Consider the following 25837-nt stretch of genomic DNA (forward strand, 5'->3'; position numbering starts at 1 on the left):
CACACTTTTACCTTACTCTTCCAGGAGTTACAGAGTCTGATATGATCCGAAATTGCATAATTAGATATGTTAGTTGCAGTTCCAGGTCTTAGTTTCAATATTTTTAAACTGTAGTAACAGTTTTGCAATATGGCTGGTGGGACAGGAGATTAGTCGGATGCCTCCAGTTCTTCTAAGGAAATTAAATACCTTTTTGTGTGTAATTACATACTAATGGAACTCTGTACCTGGTTCATACAAAAAAAAATGCCTCAAATGTTACACAATAGAACATTTACAGCCCCTCTGTTACATTTTTCTCTTTAGTACCATCACCATTGTGATAATTATTCCTACTTATTTGGTGACATAATTTTAACTAATAAACGTGAAGTCTGATGCTCTAGTCTAGGTTGTCTTTGATTTCTCTCATTATTAAAATCCTGATTCTGGGGAGGAAGAAAGTCCAGTTGATGGCGGGAAACAGCTGCCACTTTGGCACACCAAAATAAATGGACTGTGCAAGCATCAAATTAGAAAGATTGCTCTTATGAAGTAATTATTCGACATTTTCAAAATTGATTCTCTCTTCTTCTCCCGTAACCCCCTGAATACTAAGATCAGGGCAGACTCCATTAAGAGTCCTCTCCAAAGTTTCCTCCATTTACAACTCTTAAATGAATTAGTTGAGCCTGACAGGTGGCAGTAAGTTCTGGCTGACCTGGCCAGGTTGGCATCATAACGAACCGTATCCGAGAGAAAAGCGGCGTTTTGTGAGTGAACTGTCACGAGCTCAGCTGCATGCAGAGTTACAGCTCTGTTCTGGTGGTGTTCAGTCAGCCGTACCATTAGGCACAAATTAGAGACTTCTTCTTTTCTCCCTGGTCTGCTGCCATAGATGTTTTTACACTTACCGGTGATAAATAAATCAGGTTTATTTGATTAGTGGTTGATTCGCAAACAAACAGTAATAGTAAGCATAGTTTTTACACACTTTATTGACGTCTGTGCCAAGACAAATAGTAATAATCTAATTAAAAAAAACAAAAACAGATTTGAAGTTAGTCTACACCATAAAACCTCAATAAACAGTAACTCAATGATAATTGATGCATTAAAATGAGCTAGATCATTTTAATGCATGGTACTGTGGCCTAAGCTAGCCCATAGACTTTTATTTTTAATAGAAACGTTTTTCATTTTATTTTTTGTTTCAGTAGTTTTGCTTATTTGTTTTGGGTATTTATAATGTCTTCCAGTTTCAGTGTCAAATGTTTATTAGAAATGAAAGTTTATTGATCTTTTGAGACACTTTCCAACACTGAACAGGTGTGTGGTCTCAGCATGAGCTCACAATAAGTCAAACTTTCGCTCACTTAACAGAGCTACAAAACAAGTATAACATGACAATAAATTCTTTAATAATATTTACGTGTTATCTTAAAAAAAAAACAACTAACTTTACTCTTCACCCTCATAAAATGGATTCCACCGGAACCTTAAAAAGATGTTCAAGCCGCCGGGGAATCTTGTTGACCCACACTTCTCACCAGTTGGTGGCGGTAATGCGCACCGGAAAGTTGTTTGAAAATCACAAGAAGAAGAAAGACAGCAATCGTTTAGGTTTTACACCCAAAGATATATAAGTATATATACATAGACTTATATTATGTCTATGTTTACACCAGGGGCACCACTGCTTTACACTATGAAAAGAAGAGACAAATGTAAGTATTTTGCACCGCCCATCTATAATATTAATCCACTACAACTAAATGTAAATGTTAGATAATTACTTGTTAGCTTTACATAAATTAGCCACTGGCATAATTGTTTTGTTTACATGACAAGAACTTCGAGGAAGCTGCAATAGCTCAACTACAAACAGTAACATTCAAATCCTCCAACCTGATTCCTAGAGTAACAATTTAATTAATGCAATCAAATGGTCAAATAATTAATGTTAAATTTGCCAAGACAAGTAATGAAAACAGAAACATGGTTTTAATAAGGCCACGTCTGTATTACTACTATTATCTTTTTTTTTCTTTTCTTTTTTCTTACCTTTGGATATATGCTATTATGATTTTCAAAAAAAGTGATTTTTAATTTTTTGAAATGTAATCTATATGCCATAAATATGGAAGATATTCGTATTTAAGGAGCTAGCACCTTAAAGTGTACAGTCAGCTTTACAAACAACAACTTCTGTCTTATCTGCACTAAACCAGAGTAAATCTTTTCCCATTCAAGTATTTATTTCATAGATACATTCTCTCAATAACCCTAATGCAGTTTGGTTATGTGGTGACACAGGGATTTCTTTGTATTGCTGTTATAGTGCTGCATTATCTGATAGAGAAAGAACATTTAGATTAGTGAATAAAAGTGGTCAGACAATGGAGCCTTGAGGAACCCCACTATTGATCCTTGTCCATCTAGTTGTATAATTGCCAAGTGATACAGTCTGTGAAGATCTGAACAGCTTTGTGCTGCACCAGTCTATCCTACATGCTTTTAATTTTTTTGCAGTCAGTATGTTCTGATCAGCTGTGCTGCATTTTCAAAGACATACAATTCGCAAATCTGAACTGTTTTGTGTGTTTTTGTTGTCTTGACAGTTAGTACAGAAAAAAGGGAAGTCAATTCTGCTCCAGTAGAAAAGTAAATGTTGTGGTAATTATGCTAATAGTTGAAATGAATAGTGCAAATGGAGCAGATACGCTTACACCTGGTCTGATTGCTGATATGTGGAGGGAACTAACCATCTTGGTTGTTCCAGCCATTGAATTGTATGTGGCTCTGTTACCGTAAGGACCCCCGTCCCCTCTTTCCAGCGTCATCCAACAGAATGATCTTCATTAAGCCGAACATACGTGAGCCGGGCCCTAATAGATAATGAGACGAATTCTGGGAGCGCAATTAGCCGCAGGAGACACTGATAAGACAAACATTTTCCATTGCCTTCAATTATCCTCAAAACAAGCCTGTCACTTGTAAGCCGTCTTCTTAGCATTTTTGAACTGAACTCTGTGGAAAAAGGTCAGGGGAACTGTTTGTCAAACCAAGAAAGGCCATGCTCTTTAATGCCACGATTCCCTTTTTTTTTTTTTTTTTTTTTTTCCGTACCGAAGCCTGTGCTACGTCTGCTTCTGCCTGGGTATTGTTGCGTTGACCTTTGCCCAAGAACACGGGGGTTGTCTGAATCGGCAGTAGTGAAGCAGAGGCTCAGGATTATGGGACTTGTCAGTTTCGATTTAATTAAGTTGCAGGAAGATGTTTCAGACAGAGCTAAAATAGTATTTCTGTTTAGCTGTAGGAGGAAGAAAAAAGGTGGTTAAATTTAACTGCATTTTTAGTCGATATGGGAGTTAATTTAAGGAAATTCTGAAACTTTGTTATAGAAAAAGTATTGGATTCTTCAGGCCTGCAGAGGTATCAAAAATAATAATAAAATAAATAGAATATTGAATCTTTTATCTTAAAGATTAATATTGAACCTTAATCTTTTACCCCTTCGAACTGAAGATACTTGCATGCCACACATCCATCCTAGAATTGTGACAAACAATTTGTAGAAACCCTGTAGAACTGAAATCAAATATTGAGTATTTTATGAATAATCTTAATGTGTAAATGGTTGTAAAAACATACAATTTCATTCATTATAGCTGGCGTGTTACATTACGTCATATATTTTTTGAGAATAATTCAGAGCCAGCCAGGTTTGACACTCTTGAAAATGCCAAATGATACAGAATATATAATGATGAGGAGAACAAAAAAAAAAAAAAAAACAGTGTGAGGCTGATGTAATGGGAGACTCATAGTTTGGCAATAGAACAGGTTTCTGTGTGTGTTTTTGCAATGTGGTGGAAATTGATTTAAGGTGTGACCTGGTTGATGATGAACCAGTGGGTCCAACAGATGCCATGTTGAGTCAGCCCACTCTGACTACTGGCGCTTAAATGCTTTTCACAGCTAACTGCTTATTTTTTAATGTCAGAAAATGGCTAAAAATAAATAAATAAATGAAACAGGTGTTAAAAATGAAAATCAGCTCATGTTCTGCGAGACTTAATGTTTAACTGGTGAGCAAACGTAAGCCATCAGCTTCAGTAAATGCGCTTTTACTACTTACTGCTTTATAATTCTGTACCAATCATCAAACCTCCATTTGGTGATTAAATACAAGTTATCAGCTGTATTAAATGATGACCGAATGAACAGATAATTCTCACATTACTAAACGTACGCTAACTCATAAAATATAACAAAACGAAAGCCTCTTAAGGCTAAAGAAAACGTGTGAAACACTGAATCTGATTCCAATGGATTCAGGACGGCAGACTTTTACTTGACACTCGGTGTCAACCAAGTGAACAGAAACAGCTTGAGCTTGTAGTGTTTATTCCCAAACAGAACTGCATAAAGAGCGTTTTACAACCAACACCGAACTCCGTTTTTTAGTTTCATTTTCCTGTTTGGGGATATGCCCCCTCCGCCATTTTTGTTTCTCTTACTGCTGGCTGACCAGCGGCGCCCTCTTCTGGATGGCGGCCAAACTACAACAATAAAAGAAGGTCTGAGCGAGAAGATGCTATCAGCTAATAGATTGGACCTAATTTTAATCTAACAAACCATTGATCGACAATAAGCAGAAGTATACATCTTTATGCCAGAATTATGAGTTTTATTCAGTTGCTTAGAGCATAAAGTAGCATAAAGTGGCCCCTCACTTCACACTGTTGCTGCCCAAAAGAAGGCACAGACGACATTTGCACTGATGCTGTCAATGAAGGCAAATTTGCCTGTTGGGGATAGCATAGTGAAGACCTTAAGCTTTTTTTTGTTTTAAATAGAAGCAGTTATTTCATGTCATTCTTCACTTTTCTTTCTCAATTTAAAGTATTCCAGTAGAAACTCCCCATCGCCTCAGTTAGCGGTTGCCATTCCAGCCACAGACAGAAAACTCACAGAGCCTAAAAAAGAGAGGCCGTTTGACTGTATAATGACGCTGTTTGGCTAAATTATTATGCAGCACTTTGCACATGCTGATGTGTTTTGTCGCCGCAAACAGTTGATTGGTGTGAATAAAAGCAGCCACGTTAATTACACTACGATAACGTTTCATTACCAGGAGGCTTTCTAATTAATAGGTTTGGTTTATGTAATGAAGTGTGAAGTGTCGCCTTAACCAAGCGAAAGCCGCAGTGGAGGCTTAATGAGGACTTTGTTTATCTGCGAGTTAAACCGGAGCGGTTACCATTTAAAAAAAAAAACAAAAAACAGAGTCAAATCGTCAAAACAAATAATTTTGTCCTTCCGTTGCATTTTTATCCAAACATTCTTGTTTCTCACTCGAGATCAGAGCGTGGAGGGCTTTGTGAAATATCTCCTTCATTCAGATCAAGTGAGTCTGCGCTGAGTTCTGCGTTTCATGCCTAGAGGCCGCCTGCAGAAGGCCGAGACAGATATTTTGGTATAAGTGTGCCGTGCAGCTTTGAGGCTCAGCCTGACCAGGCGGTGGCTTTAAACTGTGTGTGTGTGTGTGTGTGTGTGTGTGAGAGACTTGTTTTGAGCTGTCCTTGGTGCTGAACAGAGAACTCATTAAAAACAAACCAAAAGCAGCAATTTTTGTTTTTGTTTTTTTTTTTCTAAGGAATTTATATTCAAGCGAGTGCCGTTAAGCTACTTTTTGCAATTCTTCAGTCCTGCCGGTCAGCCGCAGTACACTGATGAATGACAGCGCTCCATGTTTTTACTTTTAATTCGATTTGAATCGTAAAAGTGAGCAGATGTGTCTGACTTTTGAAAGTTGGCAGTGCGTGATACGTTCTTCTCGATATAAAAAACTAATCCAATTGTTTAACTTGGTAGTGTTTCTTCATTGCAAACAGACAAAATGGCAAGAGAAAAAAAAGTAGAGTCGGCCATTGGAGTGGAGTTTCATCCTTGACTCTTGACTTTGAAATTAACAACCTACAAGAAGGTACTAAACATGTCATCAAGCCCATATTTCTATATTAAAAACTTTAAAAAAATTGGTCTGATGTAATATTTAACTCTGAAATGCCATATTTTCATTGGATATAAGCAAAAAACCGTCATAATTAACAGAAAGAAAAGCCTGAAATCATAAGTCTGGGTGTAATTAATCTGTATTATTTTTCACTTCTTGAACTGAGTTATTGCAATGAATAAACTTTCCGGTAGTATTTTTATTTATTGAATTTGACTGCATTTCATTACAGAATGCAACAAACTACTTTCAAAATTAGTAAATCAGGTTCAGATTCAACTAGAAATAGTTACAGTTGAAAGCTGCTGTGATATGTGAAGGAGTCATTCCTAATTAAATTGAGTATCTTTGGTAGTAATTCATTATATTAATCAATGCTGATCAGTCATTTGACACAATGCTTTGCCTCTTGATCTTTAGCTTTGTGCTGCTTTCATTTCTAACTTTTTTTCCAGTTAGTGTTTGGAAACATCTTTGCAGAGAAGTAACTTTTTATTTCTTTTTAAAAGTATTTGTTGGAACAACGATACACCTTTCCACCAACAGAGTCGCATCTTAAATATCGAAGATACAATTCAAACAACAGCATCAGCTTCAGTTACAATACCTGACAGTAAAGCTGTAACCCTACAGCCTGCAATTCTTTTTTTTTTTTTATAGTTAAAGTGAAGTAAACCTATACAGGATTTATTCTCTCTGCTGCCAACAAGCATTATCTTTACGATCAGACATGTTTTCCCCGCCACCACCTGTAGCAGGACGTGCTGTTGAGATGATTTATCTCTCACCAAATGTAACAACATCAGCCGTTCCGTCACACCAGCAGACAAATGGGCTGTTTATGACAGCAGACGAGGCTTTGATGGGAACATGTTGGTGACTCAAAGCTTAAGCAAAGCAGACAAAACAGGAAAACGTGAAGGCAAGTCAAAATCAGGTCATCACTGCCGTTTCTTTTTTCATTTGCTGAATGCGTACTCGCGCGTAAAACTAACAAGACACTAGCCCTGTCTGGCATGACCGGAGTCATCATGTCTAGATGCCTTATTGCCAAAAGTTGCTGTCGTGTTGGAAGAAGTTTGCCCAATATAAGGAGGTGACAGGTGTGTGTAAAAGTGGCAGAGCTTATACTTAATCAGCATTTCTTACTGTCAAAGCGAGCATTGGTACTGCAGCACAGCTATCTGTTACATAAAGCTAGAAAAGTAGATCCTTCAAACCACTGAACTGGGAGCCCATGCTTTAACCCTTCCAGGATGAACGTGCCGGCGACGACTCAGCTAAATTTGCAGTACCGTAATTCCACGACACTTTGCGCTATCTGAAAAATTCCAACTGTTTCTGAAAGGGTCGATGTTGGGCTTTCCAGATATCAGGTTATTACGGTAATTTGACTCCCGCCGAAGCAGGGACTATCTTCGGTTTAGTGATGTGACACTCTTTCAATAGACGTTTAATATTGAGCGTTCCAGTTGTTATGGATAAATGGGCAAATATATTTACTCACAGGACATTTAAAGAACTTCATACAACTAAAATAAGCAAAAAAAAAACACCCAGGTGGAGATTTGAAACTTAGGACTCAGAGGGTTAAAAGTCAAGGGATACTTTATTTGGGATTTTATGTTGCTTGCAACTTTGATGTCAGATGGTTTCCACATTGGAGCTCTGAAGCAAACAAGTGTTTGATACTTGTTGTGCCATTGTTTATTGGACATTTGACAATGAAATGATGATGTAATCATGTATGGTATATCTTCCTAATCAAGCCAACCAACATGATCAATGTATTTGACCTTAAGAGCTCTTCAATATTTAAAATGTGTAATCCCATTGGCCAGATTATCAGAACAAGACGGGTCAGAGACTCAGATCCGGGTAAATGTCAAGAGTGATTGGCTGCTGACGAAGGAACTTATTCAAATAGTCTTTTTTCAGTTTATGGGCGAAAGTTTGCCAGCTCTGTTCAGAGCCAATTAAACTAATGCCAGAGAACTCGGGACTAATGCGATGCGTTTATTACCAAGGCAATTCCATCACCACGGCGAGGATAATAAGGAAAAAATACTGTGTGTTCACAGTTGCGTGTGTGTGTGTGTGTGTGTGTGTGTGTGTGTGTGTGTGTGTGTCTTAAAAGCTAAATGAAGGTCAGAAACTCTTTATGTCGAGGTTTGCCATCAACAGAAGCTATAAAGCTGTTGGTCGATGGGCATCTTCTCGTTGCTAATAGCCAAGGTACCCGAGGGAAACAAAGTTAGGAATGAGAGAAAAACTGTTATGGCTGGAAGTAATACTGAGATTTTTATAGGTTTAAAATTGTTAACTTTAATACAAGATTATGTATCGATCTGCTTAAGATCTTTACAAGGTTTGTCTAAGACTGAAATTTAATAGAGGAAGGAAAGACGAGTGAAAAAAGTATTTTCTTTTTCACAGCACTAAGCCTCTTTTCCAGCCTCTTTTTTTAAACCTTAGGTAGCCCTATGGGTCAAATTTAGCGTGATCCTGATCAACACATGAATGCATCTGCATGTATGTGCGAACAACAGATGTTGGATTTTATAGGGTGCATTGACACTGGCCTTGTTCAGTCCACTTTAATCGGTTGTGGAGCTGCAAATGTGCAGTCGGACTCTGACAAAAGTGAACTCTGGTCCAAAGACCTAGGACTGAAGTGAACTCTGATGTAGTTTGAATGTAGATATAGGTGCCAAGCAGAACAGAGAGCGCTCCAAAACCAGGAAGCAGACTATAGCCCATAGCATTCTGGGTAAATGCAACCAAAACAAACCCACAAGTCCAGCACTAGCGGGAGAAATGGCTTGTGATCTTTTTTCCAAAGACGAAAGAGAAATCCTACAACTGCTAAAATTTGACACCACTGTGTTTTTGTTCACATTGGAAGAAGGAAGTTGTGCTCAACGTCTTCTTCGGAAGATTTTTTCAGTGGTTCTTGTTGCAGCGCCACCACTGGCGAGGAGTTGAACAAGTTTTTCTAAAGGATTTGTTTTGTTTGACCCAGTGCTAAACGAAAGCGAACTGCAACGTTGCAATTTTGATCCCCAATCTAACCGAGTCTACCGGACGATCACTTGTGAAAACGCTGCACTTCATACACATCTTTCTTCATAAAAAAACGTAGCTGATTGCTGAGGTATTGCACGCTTTGAGTGTAGCTATATACCTGTGTGTGTGTTATCAGGCACATGACAGATCAAGATTACTCTCCTCCTAAATTCTAAGCTTGTCTTCCATGTTTTCTCTTTTCTTGCTTTCATTCTTGTTAACTTTAGTCTCGGATCTTTAGCTGTCTTCCTAAACCTTATGAACAGATTTCCACCATGTTGTCCTGAGCAGACAAGCTTTGTGTTAAAGTGTTTAATTAGATTCCGATAATGATCTGCAGCTCGCATTTCCGCCATCAGACATTAACAAAGATAAATGCTGCGCCGCAATTCCTAAAATCATGTTTATGCAATCAGAGGCTCACTCAGAAACTATCGTTTTTATGTAACCGAACACCATCCTGAAACTTGACTACACAGCATTGTTGTTGGGGATCCTTTCTTTTTTTTTTTTTTTCCCTCTTTTTTTTTTCTTTTTGTCGACCAACTCAATGTTTCTGATGTTCTGTACGTGGAAGTTTTTAATCAGCACTTAACAAAAACACACAAAAAAATCTCATGCATGTACGCCCTTCTCTTGGTTATTGATTGGGCTTCCTAGAGCTGCCACAGTGTGGTGCAAGCTTGGAGACAGTGTGGCTGGTTCCCCTGCTGCAAGAGGTCTCCATGGCAACGGCTAGCCACGTAGTCATGGCGGCAGTTTAGGGCAGGGTGTTGGCAAGAGGTAGAAGAGGGGAGGAGACAGAGGGAGGAGGGTGCAGAAAGCTCTGGCTCTCTATTAATAGAGAAGCCTGCTGCAGAGAGCATCAGTCTTACGGCACACTGCCAGCTCCAAACAGACTGTTCGGAGGGTTATGTGACCATAGTGTGTGATTTTTTTTTTTATATATTTTTTTTTATAGAAATGTTTTGGCTTTCTAAATGTTCTCCCTATTTAGGATCACTGTATGAGTATCGTGTCAAGGTTGTGTTAAATAAGCAGGGCTGTGTGTAGGTTCAAGGTCTATGAAAACGAGTTCAGGTAGTTTAAAGCCAGCACTGCCAGTCGATTTAAAAGACTGTAATCAGATGAATCACACTCTAGCACTGTGATTAATCACTATGCTCTACTTTGTAAGTTTGAAAAATTCTTTTTTTATTGACTCAAACCAAACATGTCAGTTTTCCAGGTCGTCATATTCAGGAAGGTTTAAAAAGATGCCATTTTGTTTCAAACGTAATTTAGAAATGCTGACTGGTCTCTCTTTGGTGGAAGGATAATTCATGTTACAGAGAGTAGGCTACATACTACCTTGATTAATCCAAGCGCCCATCTCTGTGTCTTTTTTTTTCCTTTTTCTTTTTTTTTTTTTCAAAGAATTTTTTCAGCACAAGTGATCTTTATTTCTCTGTGAGCAGCCAGGGGCAAAAGACATGCGACAAAGGAACAGACGGTGGCAGTCTGACTTGGGACAAAACTGAGATTCAGCTTCAAAATAGTGTCCAAAAAACAAAACAAAACAATTTCTCTCCAAACTCCAAAGCTTTGGGTATGATCGCCACCATGATGGCTCAAAGTGATCCAGAAGATCTACACGAGTACATGCTAACCGCGTCTGTGAACAAACAGAAAAGCTTCCTCCGCGCGTCATGCTGATTCTCTGTTCCTCCTGTGACTCCTGCTTTGTGTCTCCTTGTGTAGGGATCGCCTCCATGACGGTGCCCGTGTACATCGCCGAAGCCTCTCCGCCGCACCTCAGAGGTCAGCTGGTGACCGTTAACACCCTCTTCATCACCGGAGGGCAGTTCACCGCCAGCCTCATCGACGGCGCCTTCAGCTACATGCGGCGTGACGGATGGAGGTCAGACTCAAATGTTCCCTCTCTGGCCTTTGACACGACGTCAAGCGACTTCGGATGAGATTTGTTGCTGCGACACATGAAAACGTTACCGTTTAGATGGCAACATGCTACTTCTTTTAGAGGCAATGCGGGACGACAAAAAGACACTTTTTCAATCTGTCGTTAAAGCAGCACATTCCTCTCTTCTTTGCGTTCTCATTTTTATCAAGTGCCTCAGCTTAAATGCCAGCATATGCACAGAGCAGTTCATAACATTTACTAACAGCAGCCGCGTTGTGCAGTTAAAAGACACAACTCTCCACCATCTGTCCTGTTGCGTCTTTATCATATGTTTATCATCTGTTTGCATCTTCTCCGGTTGTCAGACTGAATGCAGCTTTAAGCCTTATAGGATGAGCGATGCTATAGATAAGAACAGCCCTTTTATATATATATATATATATATATATATATATATATATATATATATATATATATATATACATATAGATATATCTATAAAAAAGAAGGAATCTGGCTCAGAAGCCAGCAGGTCTGAGGAAATTGTCCAGAAAGTGTCTGATTGGTGTGATTCATGCATGATGATGACTTTTGCGGAGTTGAAAGTTGAAATGTTTCCTGAGTGACGCGTCTTGCTGCTGAGTGGAGTGAAAAGCCTTAAATATGCACTTTATTTTAATCAACTCAGCTTTTATCTCCCGTCCTCAAGCTTCTTGAAATTCCTGTCACCAAATGTTATTTTTTTATTTTTTTTGCTTGAATTCTATACAGTCCCTGAACCCAGCCTACCCTAGAAAGCATCACTAGGGTTTCGTTAAACTGATTTCGGTCATTAAGTATAAAACAAAATCCATCCCCTTCAGTTAAAATGTATATCTATAAGTTAGTCTGTTTAGGTACCTTATGCTATTTATAACACAAACCCTTCACATTTTTATGAATATAATCAAGCTGGATGGATCATTATTACTGTTTTTGTGTCTCTTCATCCACTTGTCAAACAACAAATGTTTCAGAATAAAAAACAACAACAACAAAAAAACAACCGAACAGTAAAATGCTCACCACTCATCTGAATTTAAAAGGTGACACAGTGCTGAATGAAAACAATCAGAATTTACTGTTACCAACCATTTGGGTAATGCTTTGGTGTGGAGTGCTTTAGCTACTGTCTATCTGGGTAATGCCTTGACATTTTCCTAAATTAAAGACTGTAGAGAACGGTATCAAGAAAATTTAAAGGAATAGATAAGCGTTAAAACATTTACCACCCATGTGACGTGACTCTTTTTCAACACTTTACATAGCCTGTAATGAACCTTTCTACAGATCTATAGCAGAACTATAACAGACAGCCTTTACAGGTCTTATGTGTTAGACACCACTCGCCGTTCTGGCATTGCTTCGGTGTGGAGTTATTTTGATTTTCACTTGTGGAAGTCTTAACGACTGAGTTGGATTTTCTGTACTGTGACAGTTACGAATACATGAAGCAATACGCCACAGGGTTTCTTCTAATGTATATTATAAGCCTGGCGGGCCACCAGGCTTTACTTTTGCCCCACCAGGCTAAACAATTCTTATTTCTTTAAGTCTTTTTAAAATGTTTGTAGTTTTTAAGAGTTTATAGTTGGTGACTTTATAGTTGACTTTATAGTTTGTATGAATCTTCCAATCTTTTGATAACATATAATTATCAAGTGATATTTTTAAATTTCCTGTCAACTTTAAAAAAATTTTAACTCAAAGACACGACGGGACGCTGGATGTACGTCTGCCCTAGCACCCAACCACCGGGCTTAGTGAGTTTTCTGGGGGAAACCTTCCACCACTATAGATTCGCTTAGCTTATTATGTTCAGGGAATAAACAAAATGGAATTTGAATTGCCTAATTAGCTTTGAAGCACAGGACTTCAGTAAACCCTTACCAATTGTGCTATTGTTGAATTTTAATGAGTCGAACCACCTGACGCCAACGGCTAAGAAACACCCAGCCAGACCTTTTCAGAGATCTCATTCCGCGCGTTCCCTCCGTCTCCAGGTACATGCTGGGTCTGTCCGTGCTTCCCGCCGTGCTCCAGTTTGTCGGGTTCCTCTTCCTGCCGGAGAGCCCCCGCTGGCTGATCCAGCGTGGGCTGACCCAGAAGGCCCGCCGGGTGCTCAGCCAGATCCGAGGCAACCAGAACATCGACGAGGAGTACGACAGCATCAAGAACAGCATCGAGGAAGAGGAGAAGGACAGTGGAGGAGGTGAGGCAGACAATGCGACAGAGTCACTTTTGTGATCTGGAAAGTCACATCACGTCTTCACTGGCGTTCACCAAACAGAGCTCGGTGCTTCATGTCGCAAGGTCGGAGGTGCAGACAGAGGGATCTCTGGTTGCTTTTGATCGTTGCAGGTTCAGCGTCTTTTCTTAAGCTCTCTTGTCTTCGGCTCATCTCACGCCTGCTGTGTCTGATTTACTGTCTGGTTAACCGTTTCTGTACTGATTTAGCTACGTGTTCTGATGAGGCATCAAGTTTTCTGACATAAAATCTGAAAGAGTTGATGATGCTAAGTACTGGAACTGAGTTCCCAAAGCCCTTGAAGGAGAAAACGGCCCACAGCACCTTCATCATGCCGAGCTTCTTTTATTAATCAGAACTTAATGTTTCATTTACATGTTAAGTTGTTGGATGTTGTTACACATTCTTTGCTGTCTCTTCCTCTCACTATTTAAACTTACTTAACTTAAACGGGTTGTTTAATGTTACTAAATAGGAATCTATTATAAGGTTGGGTCTTTGTGGAACCACCTTTTGTTGATGTTTCATATTGATCTCCGATTAATTACATTTACCTTTGTGGTTTCAATGTGATAAAATATAGAAAGGTTGAAGCGGTATATGAATACCTTTGCAAGCCACTGTAATATTCAAACGTCTTTTCACATCGATCAGTCCCTCCAAAATTTGGTGATTGTTGTTGTGATTTTCAATCAAAATCCCAGATTTTTGTGGCGCTCATTTAGAAATACTTTCAAGAAATGTTCCCAAAATGAACGTCAAAGTAAGGCTGAGTAAGCAGTGTTGTAAAAATACGAAATACGGCCACCTGCAGGTGCTAGTTAGCAGTCATTTTTGTGTAAAAAAAAAAAAAAAAAAATTGTAATAAACTCACAGCGGGGATATGTTGATTTTGCGTGAATTTTGCGAATAACTGGCAGAGCTGATTTATATAATTCGGATTCTAGAGGGACCCATTAGAAGCTACGGCGGGTTCCGATTTGGCCTCGAGTTTGACACACGTGCTCTACATTATCACCTTCTAATATACAGTCATTTCAAGGCAGTTGAAATCTCCCAGAATCTAAGGCCTGCATACTGTGCTGGAGGAGTCCACAGAGGCTTCCTCAGCTTGTTATTAACAACTCCCATCTGACAGAGTCAGGACCCCGAGCTTTGAAGACGGCAGCTCTCTTTTCCATCCCTTTGATTTCGTCCACAGCGAGGCTGATCAGACTGTTTATGTTCTCCTCCTGCGGAGCCGTGAAGTCCTTCCCACTGGAGGAACATGAAATCATTCACTTGCCTGCTGCTGCAGTCCTCGAATCACCCTGCTGACCTGTCAGTTGCACAGTTTGAGCAGTAGATCACAGGGCGCTCTGGCTGCTGGTTTCAGGACTGCTTGATGTTTATTTGACATTTTTCGATCTTTTTGAAAATTGTCACAAAAGGATTGTTTTCTTTACAAGTAATCCAACCAGAGCTTGTTGATGAAATCTGAGCTGCAGTAGCTTTAAAGGGGCAGTATTATGTAATATTGACTTTTTTGAGCTTTACTTCATGTTATAATGTTATTCCCTCATCAGAAATATACCTTTCTTTCCCACTCAGCTCCTGTAGACTAGCCAGCAGCAATTAGCAAACACCTGGTGGAATATCTGCTGAGCTCCTTATGCAACCTACTTCTATGTGCAGCGCTGGTAAAAACGTTGCTAAAGGGTTAATAGAGAAGCTGTGTTGTGATGACTTCCTGAAGGCGGAGTTTCAGAATGAAGTGTTAATTTGGTGGACAGTGAGCTGACCTTTTCATCCACCGCACGTTCGGAGACGTTTGGTTTGTGACTCGCAGCGTGCCGACTTTGCTGTCAGAACAGCGGTCCGTTCGGCTTTGTTATCTGATCCTACATTTGTTTCACTCATGTCTCATCTTGATCTTCCTGTAATCCCTCTATAATCCGCACACAGGCTGATTTGAGGACGCAGCAGCACAAGCTAATCACATGCAGTCAAATACCTACACGTTCATGATAGGTTATGTTTTGTTGTTGTTGTGGTTGTCTGTTTTTGGGGTGTGAGGGGAAAAAGACAGTACCTTTCGCTTAAACTTTTTCACACTTAAATCCAAATTATTCAAGACGTTTATCTAGGATTTTATCCAGCAGACCAACATAAAGTGGTGCGTTATTATGGAGTGGAAGGGAAAATGGGTGAACTGTTGCCACATTCTGGAGTTTTTGCTCCCTCTAACAAGTTTTCCTCCAGAATCAGCCTGTATTTAGATTCCTCTGTTTTAGGCAACTCAATATTAAGTAATATTAAGTTACCTTGAAAGCAAAAATGGTAGGTTTTCACTATGTGGGGGTTAATATTTTTTTTTATTTTTGTCAATTAAGAGCAGTAAAATATTAATGTTGGCTCTTCATGATGATGCATGAAAGGAGATCACCAATAAGCCAGCAGCCAGACGTTGATGGTTGTCAGTTTTGAAAAGGTTGTAAAACCTTCTGATAAGAGCTCGGCCTCCACCAGATGATGAGGCTGAGCTCATCATCTGGAGTATGACTGGACTTTAGAAGTATTCTTCTAAAGTCCACATGCGAAAATGCGACACGTGAAAGCCACGTGAGGTCAGGAAGTAGCCAAGTCTAATGGCATTGGTGACTGGATCGCTAAAAAGCACATGTCTGCATCACAAGCTCCAAAAGTGAAAGAAACCCCTCACATAACAACCCCAGCTCATCACCTAGCAACCCTGCATGTTTGGTCAGCTGGTTTTACCGCTCTAATTGCTGTACAACAGCTGGAGGAAAAGACAAGTGTTTTGTTGTAGACTTACCAATCCAGACACCACTTGCTACATCTTTGTTGGTTGTGCAGGAGGCTCCACTTCCGCTTTTCAAAGATGCAAGATTGCATCTGTTTGCAGCTATTTTCACATGTGATTTGGATTTCTATGGGCTTTTTGAAACTATTTTTGCTTTTTAACTTTTTTTGTTTTCGTTGTTAACTATTATGTTCACTCTCTGTCTTAGCTTCAGCTGCCGCTGTGGACTATTGAGAAAATACCAACGTATTCAGATGTTAAATCTTTAGGAGTGGAGACCAGTTGATCTTTAGTTGTTTTATTTTTTGTAAGCAAATCTTGCTTGTAATAATTTCTTGTTTCTTTAATTCTGAACCACTTATGTATACGCCTTAATAAAAACAACAAAAAAAGCCACGCTGTGAGCTGTGGGGAAGAAGCTAATCAGAGGCGATGGAAAGATCCATCATGGAGGAATGTTTTGCTCAAATTCTTGCCAGAACTTTGGCTAATCCAAAACTCTAAACATTACTTCCATTCAAAGGACAAGTGTGGATTACAAAGTGATAACTTTAAACCTAAATATGACAGATGTTATGAATAAGTTTGTTTTACAATCATTGGCACAGCTAGCTTTGACCGGTTAGCTAACTTTGTTAGCAATTAGCCACTGGATTATTTGTCAATTTAATGCTGCCAAACAGTTTAATTTGCAACTCAACTTTCACTAAATATTTACTTGTAACTTGAGTTACATGGTTTTGGAAGCTAGAAGCTATTTTATGACAGCTGAGGTGTAAAACATGAATGTTTTTTATGCTAAGTCTTTTAACAGACTGCTTTTAACGTTTTCCACTTAGTGAAAATTTGTACTTTCAGTTTTACCCTTGACTAAAACAAGATCAAATTTCATGAATAATTCATCTTAATCTGATGACACCAACCACGACAACTAACAGAGCCCTAACAAAACCCTACCTGAGGTTTGTTAGCTATCGCTGTAAAACAATCCAAACGTTTGACGCCCATGTAACGTCAAAACGTGTCACTGTTCCAGAAAAGCCATTAAAGCTGTGGTAAAGACGAAGAGTAGGGGCGACAGGAACATTTATGAACGTTAAGCATCACGGCGCTGAACGGAAAATAACTACAGCGGGTTGCAGTCGCACCGAGCGGCATGAGCGGATTCAAAAGGTCAGTTAATGTTTTATGGTTTGTTTGTTTATTGTGTCTGATTTCGAGCAAAGTCAAATAATGTGAGATCAAAGGTCAGCCTTTTGTAAGAGCCTTGTTATAAAAAAGGAACAGGTAACATTTTCTTCTCTAAAATGTGAAGAAAGACATTTTGAGAAAAGAAAGCAGGACATAACTAGATTTGCACAGACAACTTTCTAAAGGTCACCTAATCCGTTGTGAGGAAAGCTTCATATTATCCAGGTGTTTTTTTTTTAAATATATATCACTTTTCAGTTCTTTATTATTGTTTAAAATGTCTTGAAACATTAATCTCGTTTGTCAGAGTTATTACTGCAATAAGTTGTTGCCATAATGAATTCATTCCTTTGTGCATTCTGTTCTTGTGTTTCTTTTCTACAACAGCATGTTAGGGACATTGTAGATAAAAAAAGAGTGAATTTCCACCCAAAAAAATTTCAAGAGTCAAATATTTGCTAGAATAAACTCAGAAATGTTGAGATGAATCATAGTAATGTTCTACAATAGAACTTTTGAGCTTGAAAAGTCAAACATTAGCAAGAAAAACTTGTCAAACTCAGAAAATTCCTTGTTTTTTCTAGAACATTTCTGAGATTAATCTCAAAATTATGGAGTTTTTTGGCAGAAATTAACTCTTCTTCTTGTACACTGTTGCACTTTTCCCAGTTGGTTTGAGCTTTTTTGTTCTTTCTTCATCTAGTTCCTCTTTTTAATGTCTTGGTGTGCACTACCGCCACCTATTGGAATGGAGTGTGGATTGGGATACTAAGCATATATATTACACAGATTTATAAGCTAAACAAAACAACCATATTTTGTTTCTAGTTCAGCTTCTCTCAGCCTCTCAGCCAGTTTGCTTTCCCCCCACTTCCTGCAGTTTTCGTCGTCATTTCCACCAGAAGCATTCAGCTGACACATGACTCGTGTTGGCATGAAAATTGGCATGTTTCCATTAATTTAATAAATTTTCTTTTAATTCCAATTTGCGCACCTCCATATTCATCCCCACTACATGTTGGTAATTTGGTCGTAGCAAGTTTTATTTGGAATCTTCTGCTACTATGCAATTTAACCTAAGTTTTTCTGCTTTTTCTTCGCAGATTGAGTTAGTGAGATGATTTTTTTTTATTCCCAAACATCATGGAGAAAATGTGAAGTGGGTCAGATTTCTGCAATCGCCATCAACCCGAAAAAACCCCCCAGGGGAACCAGAATGTTGGCAAAAGAAAATGATGTACTGTGTCTGCTGAGCAAACTTCAAAGTACAGACATGCTAAAAATAAAGAATGCTTTAGTTTAAAGTGAAACTTTTATTTTTTAGATTAGTACATGCTTTTGGCTCAAATGTGAACCACTAACTCCGAGCATAAGTTGTGTGTGAGTGTGTGTCTGCTGCGTTTCTCCTGGTGCTCAGCCGAGGATGAGCTGCAGTGACAGAGAGGACAAGGGGGCGAAACGAAAACGAGACCGCTGGACTCGCACACGGAGTCCCACCAGAGCCCCGGCTCTGCCTTTGCACATCGGAGTGTGATTATTTGTGAGCGTGTGTGTAATAAGAGGCGGCTCTTCGCCGTGGCCCGTGGCGACCCCCGGGGACGGCACAGATGCCATGTCTTCCAGAGACGTGTTGTTCTCTGTTGTCAAGGTTGATTAGTTGAGGGATGAATCCAATTTCCTTTTCTTTCCCCTTCACTTCGTAGCTCAGGCTTCTTTCTACTCTATGTCCTCCGTCAGGTTTTGCTCAGCGGCTCTCTGCAGCATCTCAGTCATACACGATACAAAGAGAACGCATAAATAAAAACGTATTTATTGTGTCCAAGAGATGGATCTCCGTTCTAGTCTGGAATCTTTTGCAGTTTCCGAGATGTTTTCTTCCAAGGATAGTGATGCTGCCGCCACTATTTTCAAAATTTCAAAATGAAATATAGCATTCATTTAATTTGGAACATTTGTAAGAACATTGCTTTGATGAAACGAAGCAAAAGAAAAAGTGTATATTTGACACATCAGCTTATCTTTTCCACATTAGCTTGGTTTTTTTTTCTTCCGTCACTAAACCAAACTAAAATGTTTGCCTGTAAATTGCTCTATAAAGCTAAATCCTGTGAAAGGTTGACGGTAACCCCGCAGAATATGAATGTGTTTGTGTGTGGCATACGCTGGAAAAACAAAAGTGCACAGGTTACCATAGAAACAATATTTCACACTGTCTTTTTCATCTTACCTTGGAGATTAACAGTGATCAACTTCCAGCATTTCATAATGGCAGACGGCGACAAGTCAAGGAGCTGATATTACCCGCGGGAATCTTCTAGAGGTCAAAACTGGGAATATTTTTATTTCATTTAAATCCAACCATCCAAATTTAGATGTCTGAGACACTTCAATTCTTTTTTCACGATATTTTATTATTTCATTCACGTTATCGCTTTTGATACATCCCCCTGCTTTTACTGTTTTATTGAAATGCTTGTCCGCTCCGAAATCGACCAGCATAAATAGCCGCCTCTCACGCTAAGTGGTAAAGAAAGGAGCAGAGAGGCTGGAGATGAAGAGAAAGTGAAGTGGAAAATGAAGGTGTTGGGACAGCAATCATGACGGAGAAGCAATACCAAGGAAACATTTCAGGTCAATTGTCAGACATACCACGGGTGCGTTCGTCACAATAAGCCCGTAATGCACTTTATTGAACGCATCGATTTCTTCGGAAAGCTTGTCCACAGCCACTCTCGTTCCACGAAGCGGCGAGCGGCAGACTCTTAGAGGAAAACAAAAGGGCACGCGCAGACACTGAGCGACGGAGAAGGCTGCGACGCGAGAGCGTTTCATAAAGAGCCCAAAAATATATATATATACACTGCGTTTCTCCCGCCATGTCGTGAGTTACTTCACAATCGGCAGACCGAGAGAAAAACGTGCCGATCCACCCGATGTTTGTCTTGCGATTGAAAATCGTGCCAGATCAACCAGAGGCGCACAGAAGTGTTCACAACGCCTTGGACCGGTTCGCATTCAGTCTCATTTATCACAATCTGCAACATAATTTATTGCCGGATAAACGCAAAGTAGCACCAAAAGTGCTCTGGTAATTGCAAGCTGGGGGGGGGGGGGAAATGACACAGTTGGTTTATTAAAATCTGATGAAGTGTGGCAAGCTGTCGGATGAGATAAAGGGCAACTTTGAAAAGCATTATTCAACAGATTCTCTGGTCTGAACTTTGACTGGGCCATCAGAATACTGGACACAAATTGATCTAAGGCTTTTTTATTATTATTATTATTGAAGCCCTGGCTGCAGTGTGCTTAAGGTGGAAAGTACATCTCACCTTATTTACTTAGTTTAAAAGTAGCTCTTAAACTATGAAGTACAGATACAACACTAACTCAAGCCTATGGGTGCACACAGTTGGAAAAATTAAGAGCTTTTTTTTATTTATATTTATTCATATCAGTTTGAAAGCAATTACTTTCCCATTATTTGTGCTCCAAAGCAATCTCCTCTCCAAGCTGCTGCCCTGTTGGACTTGCTTTGACCAGCCGTTTCCAGATAATTGAAAAGAACAGCGTTGTTACTTGCAAAAGAGGGCTGTTCATATGTTGCCTCGGCACACTTGTAAATAATTGATTTTACAGCATTGTTTGCAATGTTGTTGTTTTTTTTCTTCTTTTTCATAAGAACACAGGGGGGGAAAAAACACCCAGAAGAACTTTTAAGCATTAGCCCCTAGCGAAAGCCTTTATTTTCGCTCATATTCATTAATAATTTAAGATTATTGAGTGTTTCGTGAAATTCTACTGCTGATCTGTGTTTGGTTAAAAAGTCGTGATGAAGCAAATACCTTTTAAGAAGATCGAGCCGGCCACCTTATGAGCTTTAGGTGTCGTAATTTGACAGATTTTGAAGGCAGCAGCTGCCTTTCCCACATCCAACCTTCGCTGTTCTCAATGTAATCTAACTTAACTAATTTGTGTTGGTTTCCCACTTTGATTTCTAACTAAATACATACATGCTTGATGAGCAACACAAGGTTAAACCAAAAAGTTCAAAACACTTTCCGAGGAACTTTACGTTTACGGGGAGCAGAAATATGTTGATACAAGACATGTGGGAATGACGCGCTTTGACCCGTTTTGAACAGTAATGAGCTTATGGCGGGGTTAGCATGGCAGAGTGCAGGAAGATGAAACCCCCAAAGTCCCACCTGGGAATTTGTTATGGAAGCTACATTAGTGGAGGATGAGCAAGCTGCTTTTGATGAAAGCAAACAGAGGAGATTAGGGAATTAAATTTTTTTTCTTCTTTCTATACACTCCAGTAATTGCTTTCCGTACCCACCCCTGGTTTGTTCACTGCGACTCCAAACGCAAGTATTCAAGGATTGAACTCCGCGCTCATGCTGTCCAGCATTTTATTGCTGTTTAATTATGACCTGCGGCGGGGGCTTCATTGATCTCTGAAGCATGAGCCGGGCCTTGTGAGTGGTCACGGTGGTCATTACTTTTTGCTGAAAAATCAATCCACTTAATAACCGCCGAGGAGCTCCGGGATTGCTTATCTGTTTACAACAGAAAGAAACAGGTAAGCTAAAAAAAGTTAAACACAGAGTTTGATTAACAATAATTAGCTTAAAGATAAGGCAGTGCTCTGCTGATGGACTGGATGCTACTTGTTTTTATGTTTGCAAAATAAATTGCCAAAGAGCTATCAAAAGAACTCACCGTGTAAATGTGGTGATGTTGGGGAAAAACATATACCATGTTTTACACAATTGATTTTTTAAATTATTTATTTATTACAGAAATCTGATTCTGCTTCTGCTGTTAAAGTACATTGAGAATTGAGTTCATAATGCGGGTATCTCTATGTTTTATTCATTATTTTTGATATATTGATTCGAGAAAAAAAAACCTCTCTAAGCTTAAAAGGGACTTATTGTGCAAAATTCACTTTAACAACCCAACTGTTTATAAAACCACCCCACCGGTTTTTGGTGTTGAGCTAACGCTTTTTGGTGTCTGGAAAATGAGTCGTTTCAAAAGTATCCAGAAAGCAACGTCACAAATCAGCAGGCACTGCCGCTCACCTAGCAACCGGCCCGCTGGCCCAGTCTGTTACCTAGCAACCCCACTGGAGTTTTACCGCTTTATACGCTGTACAATGGCTGCTGGAAAAAGACAAGTGTTTTGCTGTAGACTTACCATCCGGAAACCACTAACTGTATTCTTGTTGGTTGTGCAGGATGCTCCAGTTCTGCTTTTCAAAGATTTACAGTTGTACAACTGCACATCTGTTTGGAGCCATTTTCACATCTGAGTGTAAATGTTGAGATGGGGGCGTGGCCAGCAGTAGCTTATTTGGATTTAAAGTGGCAGAACCCTAAAAAAAGGAATTCAAAATATGCAGAACTGAGCAGACTAAAATCTCTAAGAATTATTTTTGTATAGCCCGTAGGTCACCTTTAAAGGTATTGCACTGAATATTTTAGCTGTTTGCAGTGTAACATATGTCTAGTTTCTTACTCATGATTGTCCCAAGTCTTCCTCAACCGAAACATTTTGAAGAAAGCCACATTTGTCTTTCTGGAAGGTCAGAGAAAAAAACTAAACAAAACTACAACTACAATTGCTACAAATGCGGTCGCGTACGCTGTGTCAGACAGTAACCTGATTCGGGAATGAACAGTGTTCACATCAAACCGATGTGTATGCGATAAACGTTGGTGGATGAAATGGAGTTAAGTTTTGAAGTGAGTCTGACGGAAGAGACTAGAAAATCTGGAAACTTGTATAATACGTCAAACAAGAAGGCAGAATGTTTGCTTTGGACTCGGAGCGATAAAACGCATTGTTCTCTGAATGTCTGTGCCAGTTACTAAAACTTTGTAAGATCAGGTAAGAACATTAGGTTGTGTAACTGATTGTATAACTTCATGAATTTTCTGAAGCTCAAAGTCGAATCTTCTGCGTTCAGCCTTGAATAACACTCGGCTCACAATAGGGAATCAACAAAAGGGGTTTTTAACAGCACGACTGGAGCTTTTCACTGGCTGGAAATCACAGGGCTCACTTTGATGGCAATTAGTGCTACTTTTGACTTGTGACAATGTTCTCCTGGGTTTCTATACAATAACAACAGTAAGGTTGTGACTCACCCCGAGAAGGCATATGCACTTAGCGTGTACGCTAATAGTTTTCCTGAGCACAGTGGCCGGGAATAAAGAGTAGAAGCGGGATTAAATTGTCCTCATAAGTCGACGCTCAAACGCTCTTTTGTCGATTTGTAAATTATATCCAACAAAATGCATGTTCCGACTTATTTCAATGTGACAAAGGACATTTATGTAGCTTTTTGTCGCAGGGTTTTGACGGTGAAAGAGCTATTTTCCTATGTATTTTTAATGTATTTTCGGCTTCACGTAGAACGTTCTGTATTTTTCGTTGACCTTAAGTAAAACAAGTGAGGCGTGCAGCGCTTTAAATGATGATCTGGGAACCATTAATGGGCTCTTTTGTCTACATATCAAACTGATTGTGTGAGTTAACTGCAGAGTCTGTAATGAATTAATGGCATTTTAACTAAAAAAAAACATTTATTGCCAAAACAGGCATCATTTTCAATTCAAAAACCTAATTTCCTGCTAAATTATTGGCTAAATACACATAACCTAAATGTGTCATTTAGGTTATTCAATCATCAAATTGGCATTGATAGTTCAAGGTGATCTTGACACGTTAATTCAGTCAATATTCTGATGCCATTTTCATACAAAGCCACAATACCTGCATGCAAGAAAAACTCAGAGATTTCAAGCACACCTGCACTTCGGTCTATAAGCTGGATTGATGGTGGGATTTCAGCTGGACTATTAGAAGCTTCACCGGTGGTCATAATGTTACGATACTGACACGAAGCCAGCTGGTCAGGCTGCGCTAAGGGTTTTCCTTTTTTCCCATGAAACAATCTTTGAGATAAAAAATATGAAACATCAATCTGAAAACAACGTGAATTATCAGCACAAGTTTGCTAAGCGCAGCATTTGTGTCCCCTCTGACCTCTCTGACCTCTCTGGTCTCATTTCTAAGTGTTTGAAATCCCTTCAGGTTGTTCATCTCCGTCGGGAGGACAGCCTGTCATTTACGGCAGAGGCAGGCGGGTCTCTGGGGAGTCATGAATTCTAATGGCTCGTTAAATCTACCGCCAGCGAGCTTCAGAATGACGTAACGATTCACTATTCCTTTGACCAGAACACCTGCTGTTGATCATTCATATATCTGCTCTGCAGCATGTATGATAATATATCTGTCTAGCACAGAGGCTAAGGCTTGTGTTGATTACGGACATAGTGGCAATGTTGGCTCCAGAGAGAAAATTCTTTTGATTTCGTTATTGTTCTTCATCTCGGTACCTGGAGCTGCCATAGCAAGGCATTTGTTATATATTAAAACATTAAGGGTGAAAAATACAACTGTTTAAATTGTCAAAACCTTTGGATAAAAATCTAGATTAATGACCTATTTCTCTTTTTCCCGCTGAAACGAGTGCGGAGAACAAAGCTTTGTTAGATATAATTAACAAACCTAATGAACATGGTCCTGCTGCTGGAACATTTGACTCGTATCTTAATGGGATCAGATAATTGCTTCAAATGTAAATCGCTGGGTTTAACTTTTCCTATCAGTTCTCATCATATCTAAAAACAGAAAAAGTCAAATATATTTCACCACCCTCCTGCACTGCCCCTGTTTAAATCATCAATGAGGGACGTTTAGCAAGTTCTCCATGCCTATTAGGGATCTAATGTTTAATGTACTTAACTCAATTTATTGAACACCAACAGTCGTCGCAAACTGTGTCATGCTTTCTGTACGTCGTGCTGAATAAAAATAGCGAGGCTAATTTTTAAGGTCTTGCCTGTTTTTGCCAGTCTTGCACTGTTTTGGTGTGGCGTGCCTTTGAAATGATCTTTTACTATTTTTTTTTCTATTCTGCTGCCAAACAAATGCTGTTAAAATACATGGATATTATCTTTTGGATGCAAGATTGTGACCATATATTTATCTGATAACATGCACTGAACTAAAGATGACCATTACCTTTCTTAAATGTTTTGTAAAGCTAGCATAGCCAGGCCCCACTGGAATCCAAGGTGACCATTTACTAAGCAATTTTGTACTTTTTGGCTTTCATACATCCAGCAATCTCTGCTACTGTTGTAAATAACCAGGAGCCTCAACTGTTTCACAGAGACTGATTTTTTAAAAAAAAGCAGTATTTGTGTAAGCGTCTTTAAGTTTTCATTATTAACCATTAATGCACTGCTTTGGTGTGGAGTACTTACAATAATATATTTATATACAGCTTAGCTTGGCACTAAAATAGAAGCAGAAAAAGACACTTTCTGCTACATGAGAGTATTCTATGATGATTTGGTGTAAGTAAATACACACAACCACTACCATTAACTTCTAAAGTACATTAACCTTACCCTAAGACTTGTTTGTGCGTTTGTTACTTCAAGTTTAAAAGGACAATTTTCACCTTTCAGTTTGATGTAAAATCATTCACCTTTTCCTTATAAATCCAAT

The 25837-nt window shown here is 39.2% G+C and overlaps 1 protein-coding gene across 1 annotated transcript in view; it reads left to right on the plus strand.

The window, feature by feature from the left end:
* Positions 1-25837, plus strand: part of LOC106931397 (proton myo-inositol cotransporter) — a 63423-nt gene that overhangs the window by 1616 nt on the left and 35970 nt on the right. Inside the window, exons 2-3 of the mRNA XM_015009498.2 lie at positions 10808-10967; positions 13010-13218. Coding sequence (XP_014864984.2) covers positions 10808-10967; positions 13010-13218 — 369 coding nt within the window. The remainder of the gene's footprint in view (positions 1-10807; positions 10968-13009; positions 13219-25837) is intronic.

Source organism: Poecilia mexicana, unplaced genomic scaffold (genome assembly GCF_051168715.1).
Source record: "Poecilia mexicana isolate PSO_F unplaced genomic scaffold, ASM5116871v1 scaffold_23, whole genome shotgun sequence".
Classification (NCBI taxonomy): domain Eukaryota; kingdom Metazoa; phylum Chordata; class Actinopteri; order Cyprinodontiformes; family Poeciliidae; genus Poecilia; species Poecilia mexicana.